Consider the following 11,531-nt stretch of genomic DNA (forward strand, 5'->3'; position numbering starts at 1 on the left):
GACCTTTGGTGGGACACCTTGTTTTTTCGTTGCACTTTATAAGTTGTCTGCGCAAACTGTTTTGAGTTCTCTCGAGTGTTTTTAAGTAGTCCTTTTGTGAATTGCACTGCTCTTGGTAGACCTGCTCCACTTTTAAAAGCAAATGCAACATAATCAGCAATACAATATACGATTTCATTTTTTCATTGCACTTGTTGAAAGTTTCGTAAGCTATTCCAGACTAAACGGAGCTTTAAAGTCTTAGCGCACATTTTACTTAGTTCCGCTTGAAAATTTTACACTTTTAAAGTTTACGCTTTTCCATTAATTTCTAATTAAAGAAGTTCTTTAATTGAAAATTTGATGTATAATGAAAAATTACTTTTCTCTATAAAAAAAACCTTGCCACTTCGATTAGAATAATTTTCTTTAATAACAAAATAGACCATTTACATATGCACCTTAGTAGTAGTTAAGCTTTCTGTTTATGCTCCTGGCCGTAGTACTCGCTGTAATCGTACTCCCTGAAGGGAACATCATATGTTAAATATCCAGAATCACGGGCCTGCTGCACGGCTACCCTCAGTTGTAAATGGCTTTTTTGACACAGGCCAGTTTTCGAGTAGCTCAGGACCTCTCCGCTATGTGGTGAGATGAATTGCTCTAGTAGTTCAGTGTTGCGGTAGTCCAGAACCAGGTACTCATCCCGGCAAATGGGACATGGATTTCCGGTGGAAATCCGATTCTGGCGGATACACATCTTGCGGGTTTTACGTGGCGCATACATGCCCTTGTGGTTGCGCCTATAAATATTATTTTAATGTTTAATATTTTTAATTTAGGATAAGCAACAAAGATGAATTTTTCTGGAATTTCCGCCACAAAATAAGTATTTTTATTGAATACTTACCGATATTGCGTCCAGACTGGGTCTTTGCCGTAGGTTTGCTTGTAGGCGGAGCTTTTCATGTACCGCATTGAAGTCTCCACAGGGATAACCGTGGTGCGATCCTTTGGATCTGGTCCGGAACTAGTCGAACTATCGCCTTCGGTCGCTTCGCCATCCTTTTCATCGGCGGAAGCCTCCGCCTTGCAACGGAATATACTGGCGGTGTGAATAGATACCCGTCCACTTCGAGTTAGATTGGCCAGTCCGCAGTAAATTCCACGAGCAATAGGCAACATTTTAATTGAATACAACGAATTTGTTTTTAGTAACGACGTAACAAGGTAAGTTGCGTGCAGCCGGCCGATCAGCTGGTTTTTAAACAAGCTGGCAACATTGTCGGAGTATTGGTTCTCGATTAATCCAGGGGTGGAACACTCATTGCGGTATTCCCAAAAGTATGTTTATCAAAAATATTTTTGAGCAAAATATTTTATTTAATTTTTTGGCGATTTTTGTTTTTTTTTTTTGTTTTTTCTAAAAATTCTACAACTTTATTGTCTCAGTTCTTCGTTTTGGATTTCATTGGCTGCATTTAATAATTATATTCTGTTTCGCAGGGTATATTATATTGTTATTATAAATCCTTCGATAAGCATTTGCACTTTTTTAACTGTCAAAATTTAAGTTATATATCAGAAAAAAAGGCTTAAAACTACCGACTGCGGCGCTTGAAACCGCTAAAATATACCGTGAGTATTGCAACATAACCAAAATCAAGAAGGCTCTTGAATGTAACGGTAAATGCCGACACCTACACATGCACACCCACACAAATGCGACATCGGGCATGAATGAAAATGGCTGCGCCGTAGTCGTACGTTTCGTTTTTGCCGTTAGTTTAGTTTCTTTCGGAATTTACTGGTGCAAAGTAGCGGTACTCTTACTGCAGTTCGTGCGCTGTGTGTGTGTGTGTGTGCGAGAGTGCGCGGTGTGCATGTGTGTGTTTACGGTGGGGCAGCCCTAAATCACGTGCATACAAAACAAAAAACGGCATTTATTTACATTTAGATGCCACTATAAAAAAAATAGGAGACGCCGACGCTCAGGTTCGCTGTAATTCAAAGTTAGTAAATCCTAAACAATCGCTTGCGTGCAAAAGTTTTTCGGTCCTAATCAATACTTGGCAGACGGTCATTTAGTTTTAATTGTTACAAGAAATCAAGAATTGGTCTTCGAAAACGTTTGGGGAGTACCCAAATTACCAATAGTAACAACAATAACACCTGCAAAGAGGTGAGTCAATTTGCTTTTAGCCCGCTTGCCTTTATAAATAGAGCCGCATTGAAATGTTCTTATCAATTGCAAAAAGTCGCCACAACAAATAAACAGGGCTATTAATACCCCTATGCCAACTACAAATATTTAAAAATGAGAGCGCTGTTGGCAACCAAACAAAAGCTGATAGTTTTGTCACCACAAAAGAACAAATTTGGGCCCTTTTTGTATCCCCCCTCACCCGTTGGGAAACAACAACAACAACAATTTTCGCCATTGTGGAGTGTCTTTTCGCGCATTTCGTGTAATAAATTGTTATATTCCAACGGCGCCACAACGAAAATCGTGGTTACTTTGTGCCAAATTAATACCTGTTGGCTGTGCCCCCTTTTTTATGCCTTTCGCGAGCGAACAAACAAATAATTAGTCACTTGGGTGACTCGAAGGACGAAGTTCTCTGTATTTTAACGACCTAGTTTTATATTAAATTTGTAAATTATAAATTACTATTTACTCCTAGAAGTTTAAATGCACTGATAAAAGCGTTTAAAAGTATGCTACGATAAATTAAAAATCAACCGTTCATTAGTTTTTTCTCTTTTAAATATTTTTGCCTAAAATATTGATAGGATATAATTAAAAAAATCAAAAAATTACACTCCTTTTAAATAATATAAACTTTCAAATGCAATTGATTTTCTTTGTAAGAAATCAAAAACCTTCTTGGAGAGACTTTTTAAGTTGTTTTAAGCTGTTAATTATACCCCATGATTACAGGGTATTCAGAACAGGCGTGGGCGTCATTGAAGTCGGCGCCAAAGAATTTAGTTGTCGGCATTCTCACATTCATTTGGGTTTCTCGGTTTACTACTAAACCCACACCCACCATTCACCGCCCACTATTCACCCACAACAGCACCATTTGCACCCAGAACTTCAGCGGTTCGCATTTATTTTTGAAATTTGAATCAGCGCTCTACTGGTGTTCATTCCGTCCGTTTTTTGTTTATCCTGGCCGGTGCACGTCACCCGGAAATGTTTGCGTTTGCCAGCGGGGGCGTTTTGGAACTCAGCCGTCAGATTATGGGTCCCGTTTTCCGTGTCCTTCGAGACTCCTGAGTTCGGTAACATTAGTGGTTAATATATATGTATGCCCACGCGTGTTTCGGAGGTGCTTTATCAATAGGTAGTTGCCAGTTTTGATTAATGTGCTTTCACCATTAGTTCTCCTAATGACAGATGGCCTATAGAATGTGGGAGCAGTTAATTTGTGTAATATTTCCGATTCTGAATATACTAATTAATGTAATTGCTAGCGCATTTGTCGATTTCGTGTCCTAAACAAAAATATCCTTAATTGATAAAAAATGGAATGTAACCAATGTTATGGTGATTTTCATGAAATTTAGGGATACATATAAAGAAAATTATTGTTTATTTTGATATTAGAGCCAATCTTTATGGGCCTTATGCATTTATTAGCTCTACAATCATATATGGCTTTATATTATTTGTCTATACTTGTCTTATCAATTTTCTAATCCACTGATATAGGTATATCTTGAGGTGTAAGTGTCATCGTTGTTTACTACCTATAACATTGTACTGTTCTTATTATATGCCCAAATGAAACTTTTTTGTTATACACCATTCCCGCCCACAGTTCGTGTTTAGACCCATTTATCATACGCCATCGAATATGAAGAACCAAATAACAAAGAAACAAATAAGCTGCTAAAAATATAATACTTCGGCCCATCGCGTTTTTCAACCTACCTCAAATAAGCGAGATAGATAGGGTTCACAACAATTTAAATACCAATTTGCCTAATTAAGGCACCTCTAGACCGCGCCTCCGCCACTGACAACTCATTCGGTAGAGTTAGCTTCTGGTGGTGGTCCCTGCAGACCGGTCGTAAGTCCAAAATATTGCGTGACCCGTCATTCGGGTTTGGGTTTAGGTTCTAGGATACCGAAAAGGAGGGAAGTCGCTGCAGCTGTAGGTAATGACATCAACGCCGCAACATGCTGGGATCCCTGACCAGAGGTCATTGGTTGGAGCTACGCGTCGGTCAATCCTTCGGTTACGCTACAGCTATACGGGGATAGTTGCTTTTTTTGTTTGAAAACAGTTAAATAAATCATTTAAATATATCGTTTACAAAATGTACACCCACCTGGTTGTCCTCGCAATCGTTAATTATGTAGGGGCGACCGATTGATCCAGATGCCCCTATTCACAGGCAATCGAGTCGGTGGCCTGACATTGAAATCAGGCATTGCATTGTCAATCAGTCAGGAGCCGTCATCAAGGACTTCAAGTTGTTTATTCCGCTCGACTCGACAGCTTTGTGATTCCTCTTTTGGCCTCTTAATCCACAGACGATGACGGCCAAAAGCGATAAGGATATACTGGCCAATTCCATGTATGAGGATGACCCCAATGGCAACTCAGCGCCCGCCACCACAAAGGATCAGGAATCGGAAATGCCGGAGGAACTAAAGGTCACCACTGGTGCCATAACAACATCAGTCAACCCAGTGACCATAACTTCGACTTCGCCACGTTGGGGACCACAGAATAAAGGCGCCCAGGAACTAGCCTCGTTATACAGTCCAGGTGAGCTTTTCCCACAAATTAAACTATTAAACTAGCTTATTACCTCATATGGTTAAAGTACCATTAGGTATTTTTAATTTATCCATTTATAATTATAGTGAAAAATGAGGACTAGGACTTAAGATACTATAAGATTTTTTTAAGATATTACAACAAAGCAAGATAAACTTTGGCATCTTTCTCTAACTAATTTCGCAGGGAAACGCGCCCAGGAAATCATTTGTGTTTACACCTGTATTGGCCTAATGATCATCAACCTGGCTTTGATTGTTAGGCACTTGCGATTGGAACGGATAAGTGTAGCTTTCTTATCCGCATTATGTGGCATTATAACGGCTGACTTTGCCTCTGGCTTAGTGCACTGGGCGGCAGATACATGGGGATCGGTGGACTTACCCATGATTGGAAAGGTAAGCGGAATATAAATGGAAATCTTTTCTTTTTATCTAATCATATATTTGTTTTAGAATTTCCTACGACCTTTTCGAGAGCATCACCTGGATCCCACATCCATAACGCGTCACGATTTCATTGAGACAAACGGTGACAACTTCATGGTTGGGCATACCAATCCTTGGCTATTTGGCTCACTTTTTCTACATAAGGACGCCGAGTGAGATTCAGCAACATTTCGGTTGGATAGCCTATGTGTTTCTCTGTTCCATATTTGTTGCCATGACCAATCAGGTAAGATGGAATGCTTATTTAATAGCTCTAATAAACTTTATAAAATACCGTTTAGATACACAAATGGTCGCACACCTATTGGGGCTTGCCGAGATGGGTCCTGTTACTCCAGAGCTGTCACATTATCCTGCCACGCAAGCATCATCGCATCCACCATGTGGCACCTCATGAAACGTACTTTTGCATCACCACCGGATGGCTAAATTGGCCACTGGAACGAATAAGGTTTGATCTGAAATCGATTTAGTTTTGAACGAAAATCATAGTTATGGTGTTTACTTTACAGATTCTGGTCAACATTCGAGCTTATCATCGAGCATTTCACCGGTCTTAAGCCCCGCGATGACGACCTGAAATGGGCCAAGAAGCTCACATAGATTTGCTGGGCCAGCGACTGTATATAGGAACCTTGGACCAAGCAGCCTTAACTTGCTGAAAGTCATCAACAAATGTTATCATATTATCGAAATGTTTTGCACAACGAATTAGCTTTAAATGAGGGCAGATTACAGTACTTGTAAAGTAAATTGAGCAAATGGCATAGTTATCAGTTGCATATTTGTTATAAATAGTTGATTATTTTAGTATAAGCTCGTGTTTTTTATATATATTTATATATATATCGATTATGCACACCTGCACACACACTCGCACACTAGAGCGCATTCATTGATCTCGCCACAAATTAAACGTACTACGAGTGAGCCTTACGTATACCTAAATACTAAATGGAACAAACTATTAAATATCAAGCACTGGCTTGTTGGATACATTTTTAAAGATTTACACAAAACTAAAACTAATTACTTGATATATAAGCTTGAAGAGCTACTGATTTTTGTACTAGATCCGAAACAAAAGACATTTTTAATACATTTCATCATCGCTTCTTTTCGATGGCTATAAAATAAAATAAAATTATTTACAAATATTTATATATATATAGATATATAAACTAGGCGCTGTATGCAATCAAGAACGTGACTTACAACCTTTGCCTTAAAAACAAAGTTTTCTTTATAAGTAAATAAGTTTTTAGTACGCACACTTTTAGTGGCAAATGTTAGTCCTTTTGTAAGGGTCCAAAGGAGTTTGTTATATGCAACATATTTTTCAAGTATTTCACAACAGTTTTGAATAATCTAAGTCGAATTTCGAAGAGGCCTAGTTGCTTTTGTATCATTTGATGTGTTGTTTGCCCAACACAATAATTCTAAGACAGCAATATTAATTGTGATCTGAGTAAAATAAACAATAAAGCTAATAAACCCAATATCGATTGATTTCGAATTGTATGTATGTCGTTGTGTCTTAAGAAATTAGTGGGATTAGAATTGTCTTTTAAAAATATATTAAAACCGATGCAGTTATATATTTCTATATCTGGTTTTTTCTAGCGGCCTTTTCCGCATTTCGTTGCTGTTTATCAATTTTCTTTTGGGCATCCCGTTCCCGGGCCTTCGTCCACATTGTAATCTTCTTCTTCGTTCGTTCCGTATGAAAAGCTAACTCCTTTTCAGCATGCTCCTTGTACTGTCTTATTTGGGCCTCATTGTGAAGAAAAATGGGTCGACATTTTCTACGCATCCAGCTCTTGCAATCGGCAGTTCTAGTTCTTTTTTTTCTGCGAAACAAAATTGGAGGAGCTTTCTCTGGTTCGAGCTTTGGAGGCACATCAGATATTTTCTTACGACGCTTCATCCTGCACAGAAGGATGATAAGCATAACGATTGCCCCAAAGGCTAGAAGGACACCAACGATTCTGTTCATAGCAAAATCATCATCCTCTTCGGCTACTTCATTGGCCAACTCACGTTTTAGCTTATGGCAATCTAGAGAAGTCATTTCCTTAATATCCGCCTTATAGACGGCAGGGGTATCATTAACATCTGGTTCCCACATGGGCATCGGATCCGTACTGAACAGATCTCGACATTTGGCATATACCTCAACCATCCATTTCTGGCAATCTGGTCTGTTGATATTGATTTGGCAAATGGGATTCATATTAAGACACAATACGTATGAAGTTACAAAATTCTCTTTATTCACATTTGACAAGCATATTCATTACATAAAGGGATGATTAGATCCAAATATCCCACTATGCTTTGGTGAAAAGGTCATTTAATTAATATTTTCTGAATTTGTACAAGTAATTAATAAGCTTATGTTTGCTTAGGTTTAATCAACATTTCAACAAAGGTAAGCGAAATATCGTAATTGTAGTTGCTCCAAGAACCCCAAAGAATGCCATACTCCTTTCCGTTCTTTTTTCCCGTCTTTGTAATATTTGCCATTGAGGGAACTGTAATTTGAAATCTTTATTAGTATACATTTTAGGGTTGTTTTAGATTAACTTAAATACCTTCGCGCGCATTTATTATACCACCAGCCTCCATGGTGATTTGAAGAGCAATTTCCGTCAGTAACGTTGTTAGGTTTGTCATAAGTATTAAATTTAATTTTCTCGTGGTAACCTAGGGAGTCTCCTGCCGTGCCAGAATATTTTCCAATCGAACTTAGCTCATAGGACTCCTTTTCACTTCCAATTTTGAAATTATCATATCTAGCATAACGATTGGTTCCATTCACATCCCGAAGATTTATGTAAAGTTCATAGGGTTGTGCTTCCGTCATGCGATGCAATTTTTCGAGACCGATAAAAAACTCTTTCTTAACGTCACCAAAACCATTTTTGTAACTCTCCCAGTTTTGAGCGAAATTGCCGGATCCGTCGAAACGCCTTTGAATTATCATCCAGCCCGTTGAATTGCAGGGAACTTCGAAGGCGTCTAATCCTCTCATTTTCATTTTGTAAATGCCAGAAGGACCTTCACTGGGACATCCATCTAATCGGGTACATATCGAAAGCTGCCCAGTTTTTTCATTTAGCTTTTCCGTTACGGACTTAATCTGATTTTGAAAATCTTCTATTTGATTGGATTTTAGTAAGTTTTCAGCCTTTTGTTCGTTAATTTGGGTGATCTTAAGATTTATACTTTCATCTTTTTCCTTTATTTGCTTTTCCTTAAGTCGTAAAAGCTCTTCTTTGTTTTTAATCTGTTCAGTTTTGTCTTTAACTTGGTCTTCCTTTATATATATTAGATCGTCTTTGTTCTTGAGCTGTGTTTGAGCAACTGCTAATTGGCTCTGCAAGTCCCTTATAGTATCTTCTTTGCTTTGGAGCAGATCAGATTGCTTCTTGATTTGATCATCTTTGCTCTTAATTTGATCATCTTTGCTCTTAATTTGACCATCTGCGTTGGACAACTGAATCTGTAATTCCTTGTTGTTGGTTAATTAAAGTATTAACTTTTTCTTTAAGTTCTTCATTTTTATTAGCGGCTTGTTTCAACTCAACGAAATGATCAAGAATCGGCTTGAAAATAGAAAAACAATATCCATTACACTGATCAACATGATCTTGATTATCAATATTCTTGACAGGATCTGCCACTAAAACAGTTAACAGCTCGAAAAGGAAAAACAGCAGAAGTAACCACAAAATACGCTGTTTCATCGCGGAGCACTTGTGAAATGTTTAGCAATCTACTCAAGACTGAACTGAGCTTAAAAATGTACATTTATATATGTCGCTATATATTATTTATATATTATCGCTAATATATTTTACTGATAACAAATATGTGTATAATATATATAACGAATATGTGTAACTTAAAAGAAAGCTTGGTGAAAACCCATATACATATTATATGTACTTATAGAGACCAGTAAATAATCAACTTTGGCTACTTAATCTGCTACTTAGCTTATCATTTTAAAAATAAACATGCAATAAACAGCAATAAAGCACAATGAACATTTATTAAATATAATTATGCAAATATGAAAATGACTGGATATGGATTGAAGAGGGAAATATAGTTCGTAGGAGCACCAAAGACGCGCTGTCAACTTTATATAAATAATTGTATAAATCATGTATGTATATCTTTAATTCATTTATGATTTACAATGTTTACAAAATGGCTTAGGATGTGTTAAAAAAATAAATATATTCTGATCTAACAATAATAATGAGAGCACCAACATTAGTGATTGCGATGCCTAAGTAAGTATACCAATTTTCTCGGTAGTTTATGACCTAATATTGATAATGATTGAAGGGCTACAAAATATAATCTTTTTTATTATTGTTCTTTAACGTCTTTGAAAAAACAATATAAGCACACTTTTTTCGTAGTGCAACGCAAAATACTGAAGAAATATACCGCTTGGCAGAGCCGCTAGTTGAAATATCGCTAGATGGAGCCACTGAAAAAGGTAATCTAGCATTAGGTAGAGCTAGTCGTCTAACACTAGGTGGCGGCACAACAAATTAGTGGCGAGGGGAGAAGCTGGCAACTAATAGTCGTTGTTCTTTTTTAATAGCTCTTATCGGAACTTATTACAGCAAAAATGTCGAAATTTTGATATCAAAACAGTTATCAGAGATGTACTAATAGTAAGTTCCCAGCGAATAAAAAACAGTTTATCCTTGCCAGTTTTTAAGATTTATTTTTTTTGCAAAATTTGTTTATAAAGCTTTTACATTTTCAAAAACTTTCACTTGAATAACCTTTTTTATTTAAATATCTTCATTTAAATGTTCCAAGTAGTTAGAAAATGGTTATGCAGAAGCAATCGCCTTGCCGACTGCTATCACAACCTCAGCAGCAATGGGAGCCAAAAAGGGCAACCAGAATCCTCCTTGGGCCGAAACACCGTCGATTTTCTGGGATGTTTGATCCTTATACCTCCTCACAAAAGTTATCAGCATTATGTCGATCCTCAGTTGTTAGATCAAGCTTATTAGAGTATTTCTCATAGTAGTCTACAAATGCAGGCACATTGCGGGCCCTAGTGGATGTGTCAGCCGGAGGGTTGCCAAACACCGCGATGAGTCCACGACCCTTAGTCACGAATTCATCATCACCTTGGCAGTGTCCTGTTTGTAGGAGACATCCAACGACAACCAGAAGGCAGCTAAAAAATTTAATATTTCATTTTTTTCCTTTGACTTACATTTTTGTCACAGCTTACCTAAATTGCAATGCGGAATTCATCTTAGACGGTGATGTTACTCCTCAAAACTAATCGATTGAAACTTATAATTGGTGGCCTCCATACTTCTGTATTTATAGCTGATTTCAGTCTGAAAATCTGCTGTGTTATCAAATTGGGATTATCAGCTATACGAATGCTCAGTCCATGAAAATAGCTGAGTTATTAATATCGCCGTGTAACGTAAAAAGGGGGCTTGTAATTGATGTAATCATCGTGGTGGGAGAAAAATGGAATTTTATTGATAATAAAAAAGTTATTCTTGGAATCATATTGATAAGCAAATTCTTCGTTATTAGAATAAAATGAGTTTTAATTTATGAATTTATTTTAAAATATATGTAGATGACATGTGATTATATGGCAAGGTCAAGATATATAAATATTATAAATAAATAATAAAATACTTATTCTTGGAAATATATTGATAAGCGAATTCTTCGTTATTACAATTAAATTATTTTTAATTATTGAATTCGGTTAAACTTACAGATGTATAAAATGACACGTGATTATATGACAAGATCATGATATATAATTGGAATTATAAATAAACCTAGCATTTATATCTGCTTACACCATGACGTGGACAACATTTGGTTGTTGTTTGTTGGTTGTACTCGCCTTTTGGGAGGAGCGGATCTCCTTTTTTTCATCTCTAAACCTAAACTAATACTGAGTCTGTAAGGCTACAATGGTATCTTAAATTACTTATGTACTAGCGCTGTGCTTGCACTGTTTGATGAGCCTAAAATACATATGTCCTAATGCCGTGCTTGTAAAATAACCACCTTGAGGAAATGTTCTTGGTATCTTTTGGCATCTGTTGACCTTTCTTCTTGTGGTGTTATGATGGTAATTTGACTTGCTGAACAACCTGTGGGCATGTCTCTTATGCCTTGGTTAGGTAGCAGCTTGGTTGCTCCCGCATGTTATGTAAGCAGACGTATTTGTAAATATCTTGAACAGCCACTGTTTTTTTTTTCATTCAGCTCCTTCAAGAATGCATCT

The 11,531-nt window shown here is 37.1% G+C and overlaps 3 protein-coding genes and 1 pseudogene across 3 annotated transcripts; 1 reads left to right on the forward strand and 3 right to left on the reverse strand.

Annotated features, from left to right (window-relative positions):
* Positions 1 to 388: 388 nt before the first annotated feature.
* On the reverse strand, positions 389 to 1,253 carry LOC108114775 (28S ribosomal protein S18b, mitochondrial). The gene is made up of 2 exons (XM_017225885.2): positions 890 to 1,253; positions 389 to 782 (listed from the first exon to the last, which is right to left on the reverse strand). The coding sequence occupies exons 1-2, from the start codon at positions 1,162 to 1,164 to the stop codon at positions 452 to 454; spliced, it is 606 nt and encodes a 201-aa protein (XP_017081374.1). The 5' UTR covers positions 1,165 to 1,253; the 3' UTR covers positions 389 to 451.
* A 542-nt stretch (positions 1,254 to 1,795) lies between these two features.
* On the forward strand, positions 1,796 to 6,034 carry LOC108114878 (plasmanylethanolamine desaturase). Its single transcript, XM_017226036.2, is given in 7 exon segments — positions 1,796 to 2,161; positions 4,526 to 4,763; positions 4,962 to 5,173; positions 5,231 to 5,323; positions 5,325 to 5,450; positions 5,506 to 5,675; positions 5,737 to 6,034. Coding segments are annotated over 6 exon segments (927 nt in total). The 5' UTR covers positions 1,796 to 2,161; positions 4,526 to 4,528; the 3' UTR covers positions 5,828 to 6,034.
* A 750-nt stretch (positions 6,035 to 6,784) lies between these two features.
* LOC108114879 lies at positions 6,785 to 7,427 on the reverse strand. Its single transcript, XM_017226037.2, has one exon. It carries the CDS (start codon positions 7,404 to 7,406, stop codon positions 6,828 to 6,830), a length of 579 nt encoding a protein of 192 aa, XP_017081526.2. The 5' UTR covers positions 7,407 to 7,427; the 3' UTR covers positions 6,785 to 6,827.
* A 2,650-nt stretch (positions 7,428 to 10,077) lies between these two features.
* LOC108114884 lies at positions 10,078 to 10,531 on the reverse strand (annotated as a pseudogene).
* Positions 10,532 to 11,531: the final 1,000 nt, after the last annotated feature.

The sequence above is a fragment of the Drosophila eugracilis genome, unplaced genomic scaffold (assembly GCF_018153835.1).
Source record: "Drosophila eugracilis isolate 14026-0451.02 unplaced genomic scaffold, ASM1815383v1 contig_1676, whole genome shotgun sequence".
Lineage (NCBI taxonomy): Eukaryota > Metazoa > Arthropoda > Insecta > Diptera > Drosophilidae > Drosophila > Drosophila eugracilis.

What these genes read in the sequence shown, in the direction of transcription:
- LOC108114775 (XM_017225885.2), bottom strand. Translation starts at nt 1,164, where the DNA reads ATGTTGCCTATTGCTCGTGGAATTTACTGCGGACTGGCCAATCTAACT. An exon ending in CCAGTCTGGACGCAATATCG is followed by an intron (nt 783 to 889) that starts GTAAGTATTCAA and finishes TAATATTTATAG; the next exon opens with GCGCAACCACAAGGGCATGT.
- LOC108114879 (XM_017226037.2), bottom strand. Translation starts at nt 7,406, where the DNA reads ATGGTTGAGGTATATGCCAAATGTCGAGATCTGTTCAGTACGGATCCG.